This window comes from Macadamia integrifolia, chromosome 3, assembly GCF_013358625.1.
Source record: "Macadamia integrifolia cultivar HAES 741 chromosome 3, SCU_Mint_v3, whole genome shotgun sequence".
NCBI lineage: Eukaryota > Viridiplantae > Streptophyta > Magnoliopsida > Proteales > Proteaceae > Macadamia > Macadamia integrifolia.
Window position 1 is genome coordinate 31,003,457 of NC_056559.1, and position 24,853 is coordinate 31,028,309.

Below are 24,853 nucleotides of genomic sequence, written 5' to 3' on the forward strand. Positions count from 1 at the left end.
AATTTTTTATCCAGACTTTCATCTGTGATGAATTAAGTATATTAACTGTATTTATAGAGTTTAAAAGAATGTATATTATAGAGTTTAAAAGAATGTATATTATAGAGTTTAAAAGAATGTATACTGATTGTAAGGTTTTGTGATCTCAAAGTAATGAAATTTCCTTCCTGGGAATCCTCTTCTTCCTTCCAAATTTTAGGGACAAGAACACTGGTCATTCATGAACTGAATCCACTCATGTACTGAAGATCTTTTTTTTTTTTTTTCGCCTCAAAATCGCCCATTTCATATCATGCTTTTACAACGAACCATATTCCTCTCCGAGGATTGAAACAAAATTTCTCCATTCAATAACAGGAACTTATTCAAACTCGACTTAACCTCTTTGAACTTTGTATCAGTTTATGAAAGAATATTAAGAACCCTAGTCACTTTCACTTCTAGTCAAACAAACCTTTGAAAAAGCCTAACATAATCTCATGAAACAGAAAACATCGAGGATGACTATGCTTCTTGCAGATATCACTAGACTTGGAATTTGCGTCTCTCTCAAGATTTTTAATGGAAGGACTGTAAATGTTCGCTACTTAAGCATATCTATTCTTTTTGGCTCAATTACTTATTCAGAAAGAGAAACCATCGCCATCAGACTAGTATATGCTTCCAGTAGGTGTCATAATGGTATGCAGATCCCAGTTCTCGTTATTTTTGTTGACAAGCAAAGATTCTTTCGCTGAGAAAGGATGAGACTGTACAGCAAAAAAATGACATACCGAGAAAGGGATTATACTTCAAAGCCTGAAGGATAAACTTCCTCATATTAAGTGGCACAAAGAACTGAACAGTTACAATTGATCTAAGTAAGCAAGAAACTTCAGTCTTCTTTGTTTTACTTCCCCTACTGCAAAGAATATTGTTAGCTCAAAGGAAAGAAGCAATGGACAGGCAATCATTCATACGGATCAAAATCCTCTGTTTTTCTCATCCCTGTTTTTCCTTGTTTTGCTACTTGCAGAACACGACACGTGGACAACAAAGGATCCAACGGTCAAGGTTGGGTGAGGATTATTACATCCGGTGCGTTGGTCTTAAAGTTGTCCACGTGTCGTGTTCTGCAGGTAGCAAAACAAGGAAAAACAGGGATGAGAAAAACAGAGGATTATTTTCCCATTCATACTGGGTCAGCATTGTCAGTATCCTCTACGAAAAAAAATGTACTGCAAAACTTCTTCTTTATTATTTTCTTTCTTTTTCATTCTATGAAACATGCTATTCACAGTCTCAGAATTGTAAAAAAAAATGTAATCCTCCCTTGCATTTCAGAACCTGAACTAGACCACATTTAGCCAAAACTTTCAAACCATTGGGATGACATAACAACCAATCTGCCTACCCTAGCAATAACTCATGAAGACCTGAGAAGGCGGCAAAGCTTGGCTGGCCCGATTAATGGTTGAGAATTGAAGATAGGCTGATATAATACACCAGCAAACGCATCTGGGTTTAAACTCACCGCAGCATCTGTTGGAGTTGAATCACTTGCTGCTGCTGCTCCGGAGGCAACGAGCTCAACTGCTCTGGTGTGAGGCTCATCACTTGCTGCAGTAGGGCAGACTCTACCTCAGGTGGAAGCTGCAACTGCAGAGTGGGGGGAGAAGAAAAATCATATAAATACGCAAGCAAACTACTATCATACTGGATGGCTCAATAGGAGTCAGATCAATTGTCTTGACCAATCAAATCATTCAAATATCTATACATAATTTTGTGCATATAAGTTCCAAGTTTAACCCGTGTCACCGGCAAGGTTCGAAAAATGGCCGAGATCTCGGATATTTCGGTATTTTTTTTTAACCAAAACGAAATGTCATACGAAATATAAAAGTACATAATTTCGGTCATATTTCAGTCATCTCAGTCACATTTCGGTCATTTCGTTTCGAAATGTCGCTCATTTCCGCGCAAAAAATGCGCTATTTTGTCGAAATTTCAGCCATCTTGGTCATTTCGTTTTGCTCATTTTGCTAATTTCGGCCACACATGGGAAAAAGTACACCATTTCGACGAAATTTCGATATTTCGGTGGTTTCAAAACCACCGAAACGAAATGAGTTCTTGAACCTTGGTCACGGGGTACATCCTTTTTCTAATTACATTAAAAGGGACTAACAAGATTGAGAACACACTAATCATTGAAAAAAAATAAACATTGGGAACACTAAGAATGAGGAGAAAACAGACCAGATTGAGGCAATGCCCAAGGTTCGTACCAGTAAGGGCTAAGAAAGCATACCCATCCCAACCCAAAAAATATAACTTGCAGACACAACTTGCAAGGAGCACAGCTCCCAAGTTTTCGGAAAATGAAGAGTTGCATCACCATTCCAACACCAGCATCCACATGAATGAAGCATCTTCAATAGCAACTTCAAATGGTTAAGTGGGCTAAGCATGGGACCTTGAAAAAAAATTATAGGACATATGATTTTTCAGAGAACTGTGCCTAACGTAGAAGCTTCTAATGTTAGTTGAGGTTTGGCTGTGTTAGCTCCTCCTCCTAAGATTCAAAGTTCCAAAAGTTTTAGCCTAATGGATCTTAAAGAGTAAAGCAGAGAAGGTCATATTCAAGCCTAGGCCTGCACTATAAAGCGAAAGATAGCACTGAGACAACAAAGTCAAGCCTGTTATTTCTGCACCTTTGGGACAAGTTATTCATAAGACAACTGAATCTGGTGATCTACGACCACCCTTTTCTTTATTCTACTTTAATGATTCCTCCCCCACAACCCTTTTTCACAGTAGTGCCTTGTTGCTTGCTTGGCTACTCTTACTATTGGTTGGTTACTATAGATCTTGTATGCTCAACCCCACCCACCGAAATGCTTATCTTTCCCCACACACAACCCTTTATAAGCTTAGCTGCTTGTTTGTAAAGTGTGAAATGTATCTTTATTCATATAGTTATTATTAAGGTCATTCATAATTAGACTGGAGATGAATTAATGTATTCTTATTTTTCAAGAAGTTCCAAACTATGTTCTTATGGTCCCCATTTTTGTGCTGGATTTTCAACACCTATCTTTAATTATTTGCTATTTGCAGCAGCAGCAGCAGCAGCAGCGACCATTTCCTTTTTCCAAACATGGCATAATTTTTTTGTAAGAATTTCATTTTGCATAAATGGTGAGCTCCAGAAAACCCAATAGATCCTCGCCAAGGAGCAACAGAACCGCTCCTTAGAAAGACAGTTACAGCATAATTAATAACTTAAGATTCAGCAAATATCCAGACAAGTCCAGTCAATATTATGAGTAGAAATTCAGCCTAAAAAACAGATACAGTCGATAGTCAGATTCAGAGACCTTTTGTGTTTAATACAGTTTTCACTGTTATTTATTTATTTTAATTTTTAAAGGGAGAGAGAACCAACATAATATTAGAAATAGAAAAGCAAAGGTGTGAAAGTTTTGAACTACTGGTAGAACCTCAAACCAACAGCTTCATCGTGATAAATAATTATGCAACACATGAAAAGTTCAGTTTCAATTAAATATCACTAAGCATACATGTCATTCAGCTAACAATCTGGTCCCAAGCATGGATTATAGCACCAATTTCTTAACCCATGAACTCGTAAATCAAAGAAAGAGGAAGCATAAAAGAAAACAGAGAAAAGGATTGATGATACACGCCAAATATAAGTGGGATCCATATTAATTTCTTCAGAAACAAATCAGGCGTTTTTATCCAAAATGGACTTCAGAAGAAGGGGGAAAAAAACCCCTATACTTTTTTTTGGTACGATTATATTATATCCTATACTTAAGATTACTATATGTATATTATATCCTAATATGAGAAAATATTTTCTCATATTAGGTGATTACTATCATAAATAGTACTGCATTGATATGGCTTCTATTTTATGTATAAGAAAAATTATATAAAATTATCATTCCTATATTATACATAGTCATATATTGCTTGCCTTGGGCGCCTAGGAAATGATTAGGCAGGTGCCTTGTTGCCTAGCCACCCCTCCAATGCCTTGGATTGCCTTGACAACTGTTAGAAGTTACTGATTAAGGGGTTCACAGCACTATTCATGGGTACCGTTCATATGAACAGTAACTTTATATTTGTTTTCTTTTTATGTCCTTTATTTTCCTTTTATGCCCATAGCGGGGTTATATCACATGTCGCTATTATATATATTGAATGAAGTGGGAGTTTGAACACAAGGTTGTGGCTCCCAAGGTTACAGCTTTCTTTTGCTCTTCTTCCCTCTTCTTCTTCTTTTTCCCTTTTTTATTATTTACAATAACCATGGTCTTAACAACTTTTATAGACAATAGGTCGATTCATTTGAGTTAATTTACAATGAAAATATGGAAATGGGAGACAGGATGAGTGGAAGAGAGGACCACAATTCTTTCAGTTTCCTTTTCCCCTTTAGTTCTTAAATGATATATAATTCAGAATTATCTGCTATTAACACTCCAGAAACTAAGAAATCATGAATTTTCCGGTACTTTTCAACTGTTCCAGTAGGGGAAAAAGTTGCTCTGCAACCAATCAGAACAATTCATGCATTATCCGTTAACTAACTATAAACCAAACAACATGTTTCTTCATCCAACCCCACCCCCCAAAAAAAAATGCAGGAACATTTGGAAAAGTGTAAATAGTAGAAGAAATAAACTTACTGGAACTGCTGAAGAAGAAAACATTACCTGAGGAACTTGTTTCTCAGATTGTTGCATTCCATCAGTATGAGAGGCTTGGTTTGCAGCCAATGATCCAGCTGTAGAAGTGCTCAGATTCACCAGTCCATGGGAAACTCTCCTTCCACCTTCCAACTTTGCCAGCTTAGAAGGATGATTCATCCCCTCTGAAGTATTACTAGCCATGCTTGTCTGTTCAGGTAACCCAGAAGGCAAGTTCAAATAGTTGTTACTCCTAAGGGGCCAGGGTCCATCATCGGTAGCCTGAGAAGATCTTTCAGCATCTCTGTGAACTGTCTCTGCTCCACCTGGCAACATTGATGAGCCAGGCTAACATTTAACAGGATTAGATACATGGAAGAACAATACTGACAGAAATAATTAAAACCATTCATAAGAAAAATAATTCTAGCCACTAACTACTAAGATTTTGTGAAACAAGAAGCAGAAAGAGAGTGCCAAGCTTTGAATGGTTCAACAGATCAGTAATGACATATCCAGCCTGGTCCCAGCAGACCAAAGAAGAGACCACAGGTACACCTACTTCACTTTTTAAGGCTTTGCCTGCTTGTGTTGCAAGTTGTTTGTTACTTAACACTACTTGGTTTATGGTGAGTATGTAGGAATTTTCCTATTTTTTGAAATACTTGCACCACCTAATTAGGAATTTTTCCTATTTTTGAAATACTTGCACCACCTAATGAGAATGAATGTACCAAATTTTGGCATCATCAAAACCTGTATCATCTTCACCTGTGTCAACCACACGCTCAGTCTCACATCTAAACAAAAATTGGTTTATTGATTTGTCATATATGATATATGGATCACTTCACTTTTATTTGCATCAATTTATCCATAGACCTCGTAGAAGCAATATCTGGGTCTCGTGTCCTAGCACATGCAGAACTGACTGGGATAACCTTTCTGTGACATACTGCTCAAGTAATTCCCAGGAGAACTCCACTTGCACTCCCTTCCCTTAGTGCTACTACTGTGCTCTCCTTTGCTCTAGCTAACGAACGCAATAGCGCACTACATAGCTCTAGATAACACAGGGACGAGCTACCTTGCATTAAGTTGGGCTGAAACCTTAGAGCAATGAAGAGTGCAAAGGCTCTACTCAGGCAGGAACTCTAGGTGGCACTGTGGCAGAGCTCTGAATGTGCCAGTGATTGGCACATTGGAGAGTGGTTGTGGGGTTTCTTGGCCCACACTAATGTGCACTGCAGTTTATCAGCTAGCCTACAAAATTGAAAGCCTGTGTTTGCTCGCTTCACAGCAACAAAGCTCTGCTTTCAGAAGCAATGTCTACTTCAAGTTAACAATATCTGCATAACAACAGCCCACACTAGAACCAAGCTGAAAAATACATCGCACAATGGTGCTCATAGATCAGCTTAACTCATCCCAAGTGCTCGCTGGATTCGCACCCTAGCTGATCTGCAGCCAAAGAATCACCTGCATTGACAAAAGCAATTCATTCCACCATGTAATGGGGGCAAGTGATTCTCAGCCTCAAAGAGGCCCAGAGCAGAGAAGATCCATTTTAATCCAAAAATCAGCCTCCTCTGATTATGATAGCCATGCATTTTCTTTCACTGATCAACCTGTAGTTGTTGCGACAATAACCAGTAGAGCAGTACCTACAGAAAGGACGACAGCAGAAAAGGTGATGGAGGGCCGGTAAAGAAAGAAAAGAAATCCCTGAGAGAACTCAGAGTTGCAGGGGAGAAAAGAAGATATTGCACAAAGGGTGGGGAAAGGAGGTCACACAACCTAGTCTTCACTATACCTGGCACCAAAACATTCAATTCAATTCATTCTCAAAATCTGTCTAATAACTTGGTTTATATGTCTTTATATAATAAACTGAAATTAAAACTTGCCTAATTAAAATGTAAAACTAAATTAGAAACTCCTAATTACTTCCTAAGTTCTAACTTATGAAATTAGAAACAGAATAAAACTCAAATTGGTTACTACCTACTTGTCTAACTACTCAAAATAAAAGATTACATATCTTCCCAAATAAAATAACTCAATATTTCCTAACTAAAGTAAATCCTAAAATATCCTACTGATCCCATTGGACCCGGTTCGTCTCGGTTGAGATTGCCTAAGGGTCAACCCAATTCAGCCTCAATTCTGCATCAACTCCCCCAATGTTGAGAATAACTTATTCACGAGTTTTAAAGAATGATAACAATAAAATCTCAGAGCAGTGGTGAATTGCTTGTCTGCATCGCAAATAAAATCTAATATGTGAAGCTGTGGAGGTGCATTCAAGTCCGGAAAATCATGGGGAAGAACGAACTCATAATGATGAACAACTAGCACTATATTGATGTCCTTCATTACTTGATCCACGAGTTTCTCACTTTTCGTTGTCATCACCTATTCCACAATAGGACTGTCTTCCACTTGTGTTGATGCATTTGGTTTGTCATGTGGTTGTACTAGGGGTATCACTTTTTTTTACTCAACCAATCCATGAAGATTAAATTGTTGACGTATGTAATAAGCCTGGAGGGTGCACACATTGTTGTCAAATTCAAGGATGTCGTCTCGTTGTTCCAACCAACCATCGACCCAATTTTATGATGCATTGAGGAGAGTCAAACACTTCACAAAACGCACCATCATGATAATAAGAAACAGAGAATTCAACGAATACATCATCCATCAACTCAAAAATAATCTAATTGTTCTTTGACAACATATCCACCCCAGATCGTGATTCGTGAGATGAAATTGTTGTGTTGTCTCTCATCAATCAACAAATGAGCAAGTTTTCCATTTGGCAGTTGCACTGTAAATTTGAACACAAAGGGATCCATGATTGGATCGCTTGTGGACTCTCTAATTCACAAATACTCAATTTACAAGAGATGAATAATTGAAATTTCCAAGTGACAAGACTGTAATTATGAAAACTCAACTTTTTTTTTTGGGTTAAAAGATCGCAGATTTGTAAATAATGGAAGGTCAATTACAAAGTTGGAAACCCACAATATGCTACGTATGGGTGAGGGGTAAACTTAGAAAATATAAGTAAAATATGGGTGAGAATAGAATAAAAGAGAAGGATAGGGGCAGTTTTGAAAAAGGAGAAGTATAAAGAAATAAGGAAAGAGAGTCGTGGGGTGGGATTGTACCGACAAAAGGGGCTTCCTTCTTGGAGATCAAGAACCAATGAAGGTTCTTTGCCCTATCGATTCAAGGAACCAGCAAGAGATACGCTGGCTGCAACAATGGAGGGGGTCGAGCAAGGAAGGAGGAGGATATCAAGGGAGTCCTCTTCAAGTGATGGCAAGCAGCGGCAGAAATCTAGGGATCTTCGAAACCAGGCATGGCTTCTCAGTTCCTCTCTCTTTTCTCGCCTTCTTGCTTCTTCTTCTTTATTTTATCTATTGCTCTCTTCTCATCATAGTTCAAGATCATGGCGAGATCTCTCTAATATCTCATTTTTTTCAAAAAGGCAAGACAAGATGCATGCCGAGATAGAAATTGTATAAAAACTCGACCGAGATCTTGCCAAGATCTCACCAAATCTCACATCTCTATATTTTTCTGAAGAAAAACACTAAGGAGCAAGGATTTTGGTGCTATTGCTTGAGGATCTCCATTCCTACACTCATTCAAGCTCAAAGAGTAGAGAAGATTACCTCCTCATCCACATTTAGAGTTACTTTTCTTATATATGATGTCTTTTAAATTCTTGTAATTATGTTGTGTCATGTGTTGATTGTGGAATATGGATTGCGAAATAGAGCATACTAGCCAAAGGTCTGAAGGGTCGGAGACTAATTACACAAAGTACGAAGTCAAAGTACAATTTTAGGTTTGATATTTAAAAAACTGATGTTTCCATTATGTTTAGAAGGCCTAAAATGGGGTAAAAACTAACTTTCAGGGGCTACAAAGATCATATAGCCACTGAGACCAACCACCGAGTCGACTGGAAAAAAAATACATGATCTCACGAGATCTCTCTTTATTGGATTAGCGAGACCGAGATCTTAAACTTGGCTTCTCTTCTCTTTTATTCTTGTCTTCTATCTTCTGTTGCTTCTTTTTATTTTTTTATTTTTCTTTTGTTTGGCTGGTAGTACTCTAAGGGGGAAAAATGGGGTAATCGAGGCTGCTGAGAGGAAGAGCGGTGGGAGTTGGGACTGCCGAAGGAAGGGGTTGGGGTTCTGGTTCGACTTTTTTGTGGTGCAACAAAGACTTCTTTTTTTTCTTATTGGGTAATATTTCTGACTTGCGGCAGAAACAAGGAGGATAGAATGAGAAGAGAAGAAGGTAGAACAAAGAGGGAGAACGAAGGAAAGGATCCTTCGGCTCTGATACCACTTGATGGAGGGCCGATAGAGAAAGGGAAGAAATCCCTGAGAGAAATCAAAGTTGTAAGGGAGAAGAAAAAATATCACACAAAAGGGGGTGGGGAAGAGGTCACACAACCTAGTCTTGCACCATACCTGGCACCAAAACATTCAATTCAATTTATTATCAAAATCTGTCTAATAACTTGGTTACACGCCTTTGTATAATAAACTAAAATTAAAACTTGCCTCATTAGAATATAAAACTAAATTAGCAACTCCTAATTATTTCCTAACTTCTAACTTATGAAATTATAAACAGAATAAAACTCAAATTGGTAACTCCCTACTTGTCTAACAACTACCTAAAATAAAATATTACATATCTTCCTAAATAAAATAACTCAATATCTCCTAACTAAAGTAAATACTAAAATATCCTACTGATCGCAAAAATCTAATTGGACCCAATTCGTCTCGGTTGAGATTGCCCGAAGGATCAACCCGGTTCAGCTTCAATTCTGTATGAAAAGGATGGACATGAGAAAGAGAAGAAACTAGAACACAATGGGATAGTAAGATCAATAGATCATTCTATCATGGTCTAGCCTTTAACTTAGATTGAGTTAAGTCATTAACTCACTCTAAGTCAATTACAAAAAAGAAAATAACATAACAACTAAACAACTAATTACATCTCAAACACTAAGACTCTCTAACTATACCACTTCTCCCATGGTACACAATACTATCCAATGCTACACTCTTAATAGTTGTCAAGGCGACTAGGCAACAAGATGGGCATAGCGTGCAGTATATCTAATATAAAAATAAATTTATATAATTATATAATATGCAACATGACAATCAATACAATGCAATTTGATATAATTATGCAAATAATGACCTAATATGAGAAAACCAGTATGTAATAAACAAAGCATAGGATATAATATTAGCATTTATTCATCAATAAACAAAAATCAAAGGTAAACTTGTGAAGTGTCAAAAAACAGATATAATATAAGCCATGTTGTCACAAGGACACAAGGTGACGCCTAGGTGTCCAAGGCGATCACCTTTCTTGCATCAAACAAGGTGTGCTATTGCCTTGGACCCAAGAAGGCACCTTGGTCATGCCTTGACAACTATAAATACACCAGCTTATAGCCATCTATATTTCTCTAATTATTGGATGGTTACCAAAATTCAATAAAGCTTCACAGACATAAAACAAATTCCAGAGAATTGGCTCATCTTGCTGCTCCTGGCCTAGTCTATCTTTCAGAAAGGACCCATAAAGTGATGGGTACTGTTGTGCTGATTCCCTAAACATTATAAATTGAACGTGTGCTAGACCCATCCAAAGGAGATGAGACCTACGCATGCTCACCACTCACCAGGAAACCCATCTCTCACCTGATAGGCATTTGATGCGAACTCAGGTCGGAATAACCCTGATTGGGTCACTTGTGCGCCCACTCGGATAATACACAACTCAAATAGTGCGTGGATGGCTCTTCTGTAAATTAATGAAGTTCAGACTAACAATGGAAGGAACAAAGCGTATGTGGAAGTAGAGTTAACGATAAGGGGGGCAATCTGGAATCAAAAGTAAATTAAGGACTAAAGAGAATAAAAGAATGAAGGGTGATATTGGAAACCACCATATCAAGGTTTTAACAACAACCACGATTTGGGCTGTCTCCAACCTCCAGCCCACTATTTTCGCAATAAACAAGCAGAGAACTTCAAACTTGCAATTGAAAGTTATCGCTCAATAGAGATCCAATCATGGCAATATTTCAGGGATATATTACTACTTTAATATTTCACCGGATACAAGCACTAATAGCTCCATCAATCCACAAATAACAGAGATTTAATCTCTCAATATGCCACTGGCGGTACCTTAGTTTCATATCTGAAACTTGGCAGCAATCTCAAGATACAAGATGGCTTAGGAGATGGAAGTAGAGACTTGTATTGCCTATACCAGAGGTACTTCCAGTCCCACTTTCAGGAGTAAAAGAAAGAGGATTAAGGAGATTGACCTCAGATTTGAGGCTGCCACTATCCCTAGAAAACAGGAAGATTTAAGGAACTCAGGTAGAAGAGAAGATAGGACGAAGACGAAAGACAGTTCACAGGTAAGGAGGGGAGGAAGAAGTTCAAACAACATACCTAGCCACGGTAGGCTCTTCACAAACAACTATTCAATTCATCTTAATCTAAATATTTCTGTTACAACCAAGTATTTGAAGGAAGTAATAAAGATTCCTAATTTGATTCTAAAGCTAAAACACAACTTGACTCTAACCTGGACTTTAAAGCTGAAATATAATTCCTATATCAAACTCTACCATTTAATTAGCCTACTACAACAACAACTCAGCCTCATCCAAACTAAATGGGGTTTGCTACATGGATCCTTGCCCTCCATTCAGCTCTATTCGACGTCATACTTGACATAAGGCCTAAGCTATGCATTTCTTTTCACCACTTCTCCTAATGTCAGTTCAGGTGCCCCTAACTATTTTAGATCCTTCAATCCGAATTAAATCACTCCTCCATACTAGAGCATCCAAATGCCTCCATTGAACATCATCATACCAGTATGTAATTCAGGAGTAGATTACAAGATACTAACCCCCACAAACTATACCCCAAAACAATACAATTAAAAGAGCTCGCAAGGTAGATATTTATGACCCACAGAACTTAACAGCCTCCCTGGGTGAAGTCCCAAAACTTAAGAACCTCCACGGGTGGAATTAACTTAACAAGCTCCATGGGTGGGTGGAATTACAATTAAAGAGGTTATAGAACAAAGCACACAAGACCCAACAAAATAGATCCCAAAATTTACACCCAAAAATCAAACCCCATGGGATAAAATACCCTGCGGCTAGGGTATGGAGTAATACCTGCGGTTGGAGTTGTAGGCCTTTGACGAGGCTGAAACTGGGATCGATTGTAGGTCTTGTAGGTAGGAACAAAACCCCCAGAATTGTATGACTTCTGATGGTTGGATTGAAAGTTATTCAGTTTCTTGATTTCTGACCTTGGAGAGAGAATCTGAGAAGATTCTGCAGAACCAGCAATCTGATCGACTTTGGCAGAGTCAAAAAGAGGACTGATTGGTCCAATAGCACCCCTGAACACCTCCCAACAGTGGCCCTCCAATCAGGTCTCAGAATGAGAAAGAGGAGGGAGTTCGCAGGTCTCAAAAATCCAAGATTCCAAGCTGGCCGATTCTGATTTCTGGTGTTTCTGGCAGGTCTGATATGCTCACAGTAGCCGTAAATAAGAACAGCAAATAAAGGACAGAAAATTAAATAGAAAAGAATTATAGAATCGATTGAGGGTTGAGAAGGATGAAAGAGAATAAAGGAATGGGTATCTCACCCCTCAGGTTTTGGGTATCACACCCCTCAAAGGTTTAGGCATCTCACCTCTCAATAACAGCTTTTCAGCTAAAGAGTATTCACTCAATAATTTATTCATTTAAGTCTAAAAAATATCAGTGCATAGGCTCCTCTATTTAAAGAGGGCAGAATTACAATCATACCTTGAATAGGAGCTAGTTTCCAAATAGGACTAGACATTCCTACTACAACCAAGGATTAAAGTATCGGTATCGGTCGCTATATCAGTCGGCCAAAATTAAGATACGTATCGGAGTGTATCGTATCGTATCGGAGATACGCTAAGATACGCTAAAGATACACACATAAATGGATAGGAAACATTTTTTTAAACATTTTTGCATAAAGAATTTGTAAAAAAAAGCTATTGATAACGTGTATTATGCATAAACACTAAATTGAGGGTATTGCACTAAGAATTCAAGGTTTGTAGTTGTCCCATAAATGTAAAATCCTTGTTTCCAACATTGATTTCTACTTTAGTTTGAGAGAAATATGGCTAGCAACAACTTTGGAACAAAAACCCCTCAAAAAATTGTGTTTTCTGAAAAATTACCCATCTTGACCATTATATGACCGTAGCACACTGTATCAGTACACACCGATATGTATCGATACGTACCGATCGATACATACTGAAACGTACATTTCACCTCGATTTTATATTTTCCATAGAGTCGTATCGGTGCATATCATATCGTATCGATGTGTATCAGTGGTGTATTGATGCATATCGGTATGTCGTAGGATATATATTGATACGAAAGGATTTTAAAAATTCCATGTATCGTATCGGTGTGTATCGTATCGGTCAGCTAAATTTAAGATACATATCGGAGGGTATCGTATCAGTATCGGAAATACTTTAAACCATGACTACAACTAGGACTTCAAATAGAACTAGGACTAGACTTCTAACTCCAACATGGAGTAGGACTGACTAACTAATAGTCCATATAGTACATTACACTCGATGGGCCCAATGGGCCTTTATTGAATTAAAACTACGTAAATAAAAGCACTGAATATAAATCCCGTTTTCTTACTTTCTACTCATATTTTAGGCCAATTAAAGTGGCTTATTACGAATAAAACTCATGGGATCAAAAGCCCAACACATACATAACACAACCCGAGGCTTATTTGCAATAAAATAAGCCAATTGACTTATTATGTATAGGAGTTATTCCCAAATCAGCTCTAATATGATTATTCCTTACTTTACCCCTACCAAGTTTTACCACTCATCTATCTCCACATCCTTATCTCTACTACACTAAGTTTATCTCAATGATGTTTCTTAAATGCCCAACATTCTGCACCATACATCATAGTCGATCGTATGATTGTCCTATAAAATTTTCCTTTGAGTTTTAAAATGCAAAGAAAGTTGATAATGTAGGACTAGTTCCAGGTAAGAACCAACCCTACAGTATGATCGATATTCTAGTAGTTGATAGAATCTCCAACAAACTTGCTGTCCATAAATCCAGATTTGATGTTGTCGCAAGAAACTAGTAACAAAAATTAAAACTAAAACAGAAAGAAATAGAGGGAAATGGGGGTAGGTTGGGTCCAGTATCTCACTCTTCCCTAGCGCATCCCACCCATGGGCATCTCTCTCAAGCTGTCTCTCACAACACTGCATCTCACAGTTTTCCAGCACAAAGCTCTTTTTTTTAATTCAATTGTGGGTTGTAGATCAGCCTTCTTCCTTATTTATAAATTTTAAATTGATTAAAAAATTGGGTCCTTCCTTGTATGGAAAGGAAAGGAATCACCCTACAACTAGGTATTATCCTATTTGGAAACTAATTACAAATCAAATCAAATCCTTCACTTTTACAACGATAAAAACCCAATAAATTAGAATTCCTACTTTCTAAAAGTAAAAACTAAAATTAGAAACTAGCTAAATAATATCTTCCTAACTATTACAAGGAAATATAAAAATGGAAACAACATCAATCAAAGATTTCCTAAAATCTTGCAACTTAAACTCTCCATGGGAGCTAGCAATGGGACCCATATTGGTTACTGTTCACGTGGTTACTATTCGGTGAACAATAACTCGTGAACAGTAAAAAAACTCTTTTTTTCTGAAGTTGATTCTCAGCCCTCTTCTTCTCAGGCTTTGATCTGCATCAGTTGAACCAACTAAAACCTGTGAAGAAGAAGAAGCCAAAACCAAGAGAGATATCTAAACCCGCGATAGTTTAATGTCTTAGGCTATCATGGTTTTGACCTTTATTTATAATCAAAAAATTAGAGTCATGACAGGAAATGTACTAAAAAAATTAGAGTCATGATAGGAAACGTACAAAGACTTAAACACCTAATTACAATCTAATAAGAAAACCAAAAACAACTCCTAACTCTAAGACTCAACTCATAGCACGATGGGGACACACCCCCTCAAGTTGAGTATATATACAGCAACAGAAATCTCCAACTTGAACCAACAAGAGCTCCAATCAACCGTCATAAAGCCAGAAGCAATATCAACTCAAAACACATCAAACATTAGTAGATAAAGAAATGTCGTGTCCAATAAACCAAGCAAAACCATCAACAACAAATAACAGCAACATCAAAAGCCCTTCCCAAAGAAGGTACTCCAAAAAAAAAAAGTGTCGCATCCAACAACTACATCAAAAGACTTTCCCAAAGAAGGCACTCCAACAAAAGTATAGCAACCAATAGCTACATCAAAAAACCCTTCCCAGAGAAGGCACTCCAACAAAAGTATAGCATCCAACAGCTACATCAAAAAACCCTTCCCAGAGAAGGCAATGCAACAAAAGTGTAGCATCCAACAGCTACAAAAACCCTCACAAGCCTCAAACAGTGTAGCATCATGTTGCTAGAGATCAAACAACATCAGGTTGCTGAATATAACCATCTTCAAAAGATAAAACGGTTACTGAGGACATACAAGAGTAGATGCTTAACTGTTGTTGAGGACATACACGAGCAGATACCTAACAATAAATCAATCTTCTACAGAAATAATCTTGAGCAAACAATAACTTAAACAAATAACGATCTCCAATCACCTCCTATTGTATAGCAGTACACGTGGACAAAAAATCAGCATCCAAAGTAATCCCATAGCCCAGAGCAACATAATCGATCCCAAAACCTTCTCCCAAGAAATCGATGCCAAAAACCTTCTACTGGGGGACCTTTGAATATCCCAAAAGATTTCCTTGAGTTCTTGATCTGTTGGGTAGATGCTACTTAAAGGGGAATCTCGTTTCCAATGAAAAGGAGTCAAAAACAGGGTATTTGCCAGTCCAAAATGAGATGTGTCTCACCGTGATTTGGTTCTCAGCAAGAATAGTATGTATTCAGCAAATAAAAAGGATGATAAACCTACCCAAACTATGATTAAACAGTAAACTGCATGCTTGAATAGACATAGATCGAATAACACTTACTCGAAGAAGGGAAAGTGAGTATAGAAAGAGGATAAGTAACCAATGGCTTCCCACCAATAACCTGGACCAGTATCTAACTGTTCCAAAGGATTTCACCCTTCAATGAATCTCACAGAATAAAGGAAAGATTCAAGCCAAAATCTCATTAATCAAATTTGTGTAAAAGGTTGTAGCCCCTTACAAACTTACATAGAATACTAAAAAATAGACACGAACATTAAAAAGGAAAGGCCTAACCCAATCCTTAACTAATAAGGTAACATAAAGTGACTAGGAAACTGACTTAAAATAGGACCAAACTTATAGAATCCTAATCCAGCCTAACTAAACATTTAATAACAATTAAAATAGAACAAATAAAGACGCTTAACTAATCCCATATGCCTAGCCTATACCAATATTACAAGCCCATTGATTAAAGTGGCAAGGAAAACCTAATGGATCAAAGACCCAACACATAAATAACTCAACCCAAAGCATATTTTCAATAAAATAAGTCCACTTAGGTGATTTATATGCATCAATTCTCCCATGGTCGAAAAAAACTCGACCTCGAGTTTTGAACCGACAAGGGGGAACAACATGTGAGTAGCGAGTAGCAGCTTTTTCCATTCCCAAACAAAACTCTGGTGATGTAGGGACATTAGGAATAAAGAATTTAATCCTGTGAGTTTCCTCGTCAAAGTAGTGAGGTGGAATCACAAATTCAATAAATTTTCCGACGGTAAGAACAGCATCCAGGGTGGTAACAACTTCATGCGGAGTGTACTTGACCATCTAATGAGGCAAGTAATATAATTTGACTGCAGATCTATTTTGATTCTTATTCTACTCCTATTTTTAAATAACCCAAAAAGGGAAAGACAAGTTTACTATAACAAAACAAGATACAGTGCAGCTGCAAGTGTCAGTAAAGTTGGTACCTGAAAGCTTGGCTGGGATAGTGAAGGACGAGGCAAAAGTGAAGGATGTTGAAGAGCTGCATTTGGGTTAAGCAACTGAGAATTCCCCAAGTTCACAGCACCAATTGGTCTAGGAGGCTGTAGCAGAGGGGGTTGAACTTGCTGCTTCAAAGCAGAAGAGGCCAAAGCTGGAGTTTGTGGTCGAACAGACAAACCAGAGTAAGGATGTGGCCGTATGGATAAAACTGTTGAAACTCCAGACTGCCCTGGCATTGATGACTGTACCAAAACTTGACCTTGTGCTTGACTCTGTGCTTGCTGTGGGGGCTGAAATCGAGGTTGAATGGGAACTTGCGGAAATGGAAGTGAAGACTGAATGTTAACTGAAGCACTTTGAGGAACAGCAGACGCTTGACCTTCTTGTAATCTGGACATCAACCCAACTTGCATATTATTCTGCGTGAGAGGCATTTGTCCAGGAAAAGGAGGACGTAAAGCAGTCTGGTGAATCTGCATCCCATCTTGAGATTTAGGCTGTGATAGTGAACCAGTTGCCTGCCGAATATTTGGCATCTGCAACTGCAAAATACAAGCACAATATTATCATGCCATAATCTTTATACTGCTACTCATATATAATGAGATCGTTTTAATGTGCATGAGACAAACCACTTGCGGCGTCACCATTCCTAGAATTATCTGCGCCTGTACATGCAGTTAGAATCAATGAATTTGTAAGTTGTACATTAAAAAAATACAAACAAATCCACATTCCACAATCATCATTGTCATACTCATCAACTATTTATTATCCGAAATAGCTGAATCATAACAACAATACAAAGAGCACACAGTCACTGAAGTATTGCCCCAATAACTTATTAGAAAACAGAATCTGGAAGCAATGAAATCCAAGGGACCTTAAGGATGAAAATGATCATGAATCAACAAATAACAAAGTTTTGAGAAAGAAAAATGAGAAATTGGAAAAATATCCTTCCAGTTATCAAAATAATTCCAAATTCATATACGAGGTACAAGAGCAAATATAAGAGAACAAAATTCCGTGAAAAAAAGAAAAAGAATAAAAGAAAGAAAAAAAAAGTAAAACTACGATATAGCAATCTTCAAATAAGATGTTGACTGTGGACTCTAAAGCACAAAGTGTGATATCATAGTTCTGATTTATTTTCTTATGAGTGCATACTTTAGAATAAGAAGCAGAAGAAGAACTATTACAATGAAGCAAGCTTCTAAATAAGCATTGCTAGTTGTGGAACAATCCTCTGAGAATGCAAGTTCACGTAGGCCTTCAACTGTAATGTTCTAAAAAATGGATTCTGTTGTGTTTCCCTTTTTCTGAAACAGAAATAAGGTAAAAACTGTATGGTAAGTCCGGTTCATTTTCTTGTTTTTTTGAAATGAACCGGGCACTTTTAAGGTTCTGGAGTCCCTTTTTTGGCACAAGAAAAGCTTGCTTTTCAATCACAGAATCGATTCTGAGCAAAAGGCGCAGAATCAAAAGACTCAGTTAAGGAGGGGTAAATATGGAATTTACACTCAAAACATAATAATAAGGTCATTGTAAACCCTTTTCCACTCTTTTCTCTTGGAACGACCAGAGAGAAGCGAGAACACAGCCTGAACCAAAGCTTGACAAACCCAACCTTTGAAGCTTTAGATCTCCCGTCGGCAGGTGAGATCTCTCTCCCCCCTCCCCCCTAATTGTTTCCTTGTTTTGCAGATTCCATCAGGTCAAGGGTTTTTGCAGCAGATTCCTTGTCTTGCACCGACTGAGCTGACTTTTGTGACTGTTATGAGTTCAAGTTCGATCACGTGGGAATGGTGAAAATTGGCTGTCAGGTACATGCCCCAATCTGTGAGCAATGCTACAATAATTATGTACTACAGTTGTGCTGATCTGGATTCAGCTTGGGTTATTTTTGAGAGGTTGGAGGGGAAGGATTCTGTCTCGAGGAACTCCATGATTAGTGGTTGTGCTCAATGTAATTGCCTCTCACTAGCAATCATGGTCTACCTGCATATGCAAAGGGCAGGGCAAGAGACAGTTGGTAATACTCTGTCGTTAAAAATGGGCTTCTCTCAGACATCCTTGACTGCAACTCTTTGGTTTCTTCATATTCTAAACATGGTATGGTTGAGCATGCGTTTCAAGTTTTTCATAGCAAGTGTTCCCAAAATTTGATATCTTGGAATACAATTATATCACGATGTTTGTTTAATGGCTTACCGCTGCTGGGTTTAGACCTATTCCGAGAGTTGTTGTTGTCAGAATTAAGGCCATATTTGTACACTCTCACTGTTGTTTTGAGCACTTGTGCTAGCATAGCAGCTTTACTAATACATGGTAAACAAGTTCATAGCTACATTCTTAAATTCGGATTTGGTTTAGAGAACCCTTGGGAAATGCCCTCATTACAATGTATGCAAAATATGGGATTTTATATTAAGAGTCTAAAGTCTTCAGCAAGATATGGAACCTGATCATATCAATTATTCTTGTTTATGTCTTATATTAACTCTAGCTACTTGTGTAATAATGGTTTCCATAACTTAGAATTTATTAAAAAATCATTGATTATCCTTATATTTTATTAAAAATCACAACTTCAGCGCTCATGGTGAAGATGGCATTTTATGTAAATATGGGTTTCTAACAACGATTCTGTTAAGTGCAAACCATACATGCTTTTGTTTCTTCCAGGTTACAAAAACAATTTTTTTTTAGCATTACCATACAACATTTAAGATGCGGAATCACTCAAAAAAAACAGAAACGCAAAAAAGTGTGCCTGACCTAGAATCAAGTTTTAAAAAACATAATCATTACAGTATAGAGCCTTAGTTGCCACAAACCACGCCAATTATGACCATAAAATAAAGATGGGCAAGAGCTTGGCTCTGAGAGTCAAGAGGACACAGAATGCTAGGTCAATCACCTGGAAAAGAGCTTTTGGCAGCTGCGGACTTGCTAGCAGCAGTTGGCGGGCTAGTTCCTTGTTTTGTGTAGCCATTACCTGTCATTAGCATTATGTATAAAAATTGCGTTGTCTACTTAAGGCTACCTGAAAATGAATATAGGACAGAAGGGAAATGATCACCTTAATCACTGACATTATCTCATATAATTGGTTCCGAGACATTTTAGCCAAGTAATGGGTGGTTAAAGGATCATTGCCCAAACCAGACTGACTTTGCAGACCATTTTGCTTTGAGGACATGCTACCGGTCTGAACATCACCTAAAGCTCCAGCCATGACTGATGCAGCAGTGGCAGCCAATGTGAGACCAATTGGCTGATGAAGAGCAGAATCCCCAAGAACTGCAGGGCCACCTAAATGTTTTTGAGCATTTGTGTTATTCCCATGACAAGTTTTTACATGACTTTTGCACTAATAATGTTAGGGGGTGAAAAAGAAGATCCAAAACAAATTATAGTCAGGCAAAGAGGAAGACCAACCAACACTTGAAGACAACCCAGGTCCACCACGGCCCTGCAGAACATGAAGAAAGATAAGAGGGTATACAAAAACTTTTCAAAACATCTGTATGCATGTGGGGTTATTTGTATTCAATCAGTCGGTATTTGGATCTGAATTCGAAATATAACTTATCTCATTCGAATACATATCAACTAATAACAAAAAATTAAATAACTAATGATCTTGAGGTTTCTTGAAGATTTGAAAGGTTCTAGGGAATGAGGAAAAGAGCTAAGACAACTAAGAGAACATGGATTAAGAGCAAGTTGTATCCATGGGAGAGGCAAGATTGTACAGGTTGCGGCACCTATCCCACATCATTGCACAACACAACCAAGCCAATTTCAGAATTTTGATAGTGAGAAAACAAATTTCACATTCATTATCTCTTTGCATTCTCATACGATACCCAAGAAAAGCTGGGACTAAAAGTGCAAATATAATTGTGCTCAACAGAAGCCCAACCCAATGGTTTGAACAGAGAGAATTCAGGATGGTTTCACTAGGCAACCAAAAACAGAACCAAGGTAAGGTTGGGCCATTTATTTGATTATGGAGGAGTAAAACTTGTTCCACTTGGTAATAGTCACATGTTGATGACTTATTGGTAGATTTTTTTCAAATTAAATCATGTGATTAGAAGCCTGGATAGAGGAGGAGGGTTGGTGCATCAGGTTGAAGAAGAAACCAATTGCCAAGACCCTTCATCCCAACCAAAACAAGCAATGTTTTCACATCATAGGTTTGAACTTCAAAATGGTCACGCAGGAAGTTCGACATTTCATGAATAAGAGCTCTTAAAGCTCATTAGGTGAAGTGCCATCATTAAACAAGAGTAAGAAGATAAGAGAATTTCCTCAACATGCTTCTATTTAGTTTACCTGTTCACGGTTTCTGTCAGCACCTTTATCATTTTCAGCAAAGTCGACCCGTAACTGGCGGCCATTGATCTCATAGCCCTGAAGATTGCGACGAGCACTTGAAGCTGTCTCTTCATCTTTGTACTCGCAGAACCCATAACCTTTTGGTTTCCCAGTTTCTCTATCAATAACTAATCTGTAATAACATAAAGCTGATGAGGAACCGAAAGGAGGGCTACAAACACATTTATAACAAGGCAAAGTATCTCTTATTCACAAAGAGGACTACGATCTTGACATTCATCCAGTTCACAGCAAAGTGGAAAGGCGATCAGTTTAACGCTTCACTAGGTAGTGGAAAGCAATAAAACTCCCCATATAATATATGATGTCATACCATCATTTTCTTACAAGAAAGAATTCATGTCATGTCATATAGATAATACATATGGCTAACACACACTACATAAACTTCACGAGAATAAAGAGTTTCTGGAAAGAGATCATTGATTCATTCAGTTTAAATGTCATGTCTTGTGCATAAATCCAGTTCATAGTCTTGTAACGTCAGTCCATGTTACAAATAGTTTCATTAAAATACTCCTCTCATGCTCAATCATAAGGGTTCACAGCAGTTTCCAAAGTTAAGTTTGGATTTAAAGATATTTATCATGACAGGAGAGTGTAATCTTTTCAATGCTTCCTTACATACTCAGCCATTGGAGGACAATATGCTCAACCAAGGATCCCAAAGCAACAATTTTGCACCCTGGATTGATTGGAAGGAAGTTAAAGTGGGTGCCCATTATTTTGCTTGGAAGTGAACTCTTTTCTTATATATAGAGATACAGGTGCTGATTGAATATAAAAGGATTCCAGAGATATATGAGTTTGTTTCAATATTGCCATAGTAACTCTACTGCACATCACCATTAACGACCAATCCAGGACTCCAAATTCGATGCTAGGGCCAAATCTTAACACCCAAAAAGGAATTTACTTCCAATACAGAAACTCGAAAGTGCCCCCCCCCCACTTTTTTTCCCAAAACAAATCCAGTAAAGAAAAGGAAAGAGGGAGGGGGGGGGGGAGAGAGATACTGACCTGAAGGATACGACAGGTCCAACCTCTTCACAGATTTGAATAAGCTGTTCTTCAGTCGCATCGTACGGTATGTTTCCAACTGCAAAAAATCAAACGAATATGAGTGGAACAATTGAACAAACCATTCAATTCAATGGCGGAAAGTCATGCCAAATCGCCCGAAATTCATCACTCAACAGTATAACCTATTTATCTACACAATCAATAACATTAGAAACCGAAGGAGAGGTTTATAACGAACCGAATACGCATCGGTGCTGAGAATTGGCCATGTTTCATAAGAAGAAAGAGAAACCATCTTCCAAGAAGATTATTAGATCGATCTTCTTCCTCGACATTCTTCTTTTCCCAAAACTACCTTCCTCCCTCACTCTCTTTCTCTCTCTCTCTCTCTATGTGTGTCTGCTAACGTCTCCGATTGGCAACCGTAGACTGTTTCTTTAACGGCCGGTGGCGAAGATTGTTAGCCCACACACCGGCGACGGGAAGGGTGGCGCTGGGTGAGCTTGCGAAGAGATTACTAATACATGCTCCAAAACGGTGCCGAATATGGAATGGGCTAAAAATTCTGAACCTGAGAACCGACAATATCAATCCCTGAGGTGCGAGCCTGCGATGTCTATCAATTAATTGGGCTAGGGCTTTGCTAAACCGGCTTGCTCCATGTAACCCTAGCAGGAGCCCGGTATGGCCCTGCGGCGGTCAATGACATTCCTTTTCCCCCCTTCTTATAACGGATCTTTTTTAACTGAGGAAATCTTTTCTGGGAGAGGGTTGGCACAACGCCAGTGTAGGTAAGAATTTGAATGTCACACGGTTGTTCTTACAAAGTTATCATCTACCTGAGATTTGCAACCAAAAGAAAATAAAATCTACCAAAAATATTTGTATTCTTACCAAAGAAAAAAAATTCTTACCAAAGAAAAAAAAAAACCTTAGCTCTTTGCTCCTACCATTAAAAATAGAGAAGAAAAAAAAAGCATGTGAGTGGCAAATCGCATTCTAAACAATCTAACCTCGTGGAAAACTTGTTCTCATTCTTTTTATACAATCACCTATATTGTAGGTGTTTCAATTCTAGGTCCACGGGGAAAATCCAATACTTGCTTCATCCATTTACTAAATGTATAGGGTTCAAACCCAACTCGTTTAACATTTTTTTCTTTTCTTTTAGGTTAGAGTTTCCTTTCTTTAATTGACGTATTGGTCAACAAGAATTTGCTAGTTTACAAGTTGAAGGTTGAACAACACCTCAATTAGGAACATCAAAAGTTGACCCATGCCGGTATGCCCAACATGAACTGATTAATTGAAGCCAAGTTTGGCAATCAACAGTAGGGTTTCAATCAGTCAGCCTTGTCTGATCTCAGACTCTCAGCCAGGCCTATACCCTTGGACCGTGACTTATCTATTTAAGGAATGAGTTGATCTCGATCGATCTCGTGTTGGTTCGATTAAGTTTTGGATTTTAACCGGTCTTCTCCTAATTAGGTTACTCGGGCCTTAAATAGGGTAATGTACTAATAAACCCTTAAACGACTTTTAATTGTCTTAGATTTAATATACTTTACTATATTTTATTAAATCATCAATAACTTGGGAAAGATATTACACTTAACTACATTCAATAAATATATACACTTTTATATAAAAAGATCAATATATACACTTTTATATAAAAAGATAAAAATCAAAATATACATATAAACGGTCAGGCTAAACATGTCGGGCCAAATAGGGTTTGTAAATGGGTCAGGCTGATCGAGCACCCGTCGGGCTTCCCCCTACATTGTGTACTACATGTTTATAAATGGGTCGGGCTTGAGCCCGGGACATTTAATAATCGGTGCAAGTCAGGCCGGTCTTTAAATAGTCAAGTTAGTTGGGTTAACTGGTGCGGGCTTGAGATTGACACCTCTAATCCACTATTTACAGCCCAATTAACCTATTTAAGCCAAAATAGCTTGTTTATAATTGGTTGAGGATTTTTTTTATGGTCCAATTAATAAATTAGTCTGTTTAAAACCCGATTATGTATTGGTAGTTTATCAACCAAACAAAAACATATTCATGTCTTGACTTACGAGGCCCATTACCTAAATATGCGGACATGGTACAAAGCCTTAAATTGAGGGGCGAGGAATTAGACCCGACCAGACCCAACTACTTGACACCCTTAACCTCGAATGTAGGATTAGCCTTCATGCAATCATAATTAGCCCTAGTCTTATTTCTCTCTCTATATCGTTGTAGGCTCGTAGCCCAGATCCTCCAACGTAATGCAACATTGGGCAGCCCATCCAAGCTGTGTGACTTTGGGCTGCCTGGAACTACCGCAGAGCCATTTTCAAAAGAGCCTATTCCATCAAACTAATTTCGAAATCAATCAGAAAACTCACAACTCTAGAAACTGAAACCATAAAAGAGAAAGCAAAGTTATCGACGGAGTTGTGAAATTTTTTTTTTTTAAACTTGTACATATATTATAAGAGTTCATTGATTTTCTATTATTTTATTGACAAAAATAAAATAAGAATCAAGATCATTAATTCGACAATTCCGATCCA

The 24,853-nt window shown here is 37.9% G+C and overlaps 1 protein-coding gene across 2 annotated transcripts; it reads right to left on the minus strand.

Annotated features, from left to right (window-relative positions):
- Nucleotides 1-1,215: 1,215 nt before the first annotated feature.
- Nucleotides 1,216-23,008, minus strand: LOC122073942 (cleavage stimulating factor 64-like). Of its 2 annotated transcripts, none has more exons than XM_042638672.1 (10): nucleotides 22,528-23,008; nucleotides 22,287-22,365; nucleotides 21,204-21,378; nucleotides 20,301-20,334; nucleotides 19,942-20,174; nucleotides 19,780-19,857; nucleotides 17,489-17,524; nucleotides 16,841-17,398; nucleotides 4,734-5,054; nucleotides 1,216-1,632 (listed from the first exon to the last, which is right to left on the minus strand). In XM_042638672.1, exons 1-10 carry the CDS (start codon nucleotides 22,556-22,558, stop codon nucleotides 1,510-1,512), a joined length of 1,668 nt encoding a protein of 555 aa, XP_042494606.1. In that variant the 5' UTR covers nucleotides 22,559-23,008; the 3' UTR covers nucleotides 1,216-1,509. The 2 variants fall into 2 exon arrangements, with proteins under 2 accessions (XP_042494606.1, XP_042494605.1); XM_042638671.1 differs by having other exon boundaries at nucleotides 1,216-1,638; nucleotides 22,528-23,007.
- Nucleotides 23,009-24,853: the final 1,845 nt, after the last annotated feature.

What these genes read in the sequence shown, in the direction of transcription:
- LOC122073942 (XM_042638671.1), bottom strand. Translation starts at nt 22,558, where the DNA reads ATGGCCAATTCTCAGCACCGATGCGTATTCG. An exon ending in CTGACAGAAACCGTGAACAG is followed by an intron (nt 20,335 to 21,203) that starts GTAAACTAAATA and finishes CATGTTCTGCAG; the next exon opens with GGCCGTGGTGGACCTGGGTT. An exon ending in GAATGGTGACGCCGCAAGTG is followed by an intron (nt 17,399 to 17,488) that starts GTTTGTCTCATG and finishes TGTATTTTGCAG; the next exon opens with TTGCAGATGCCAAATATTCG.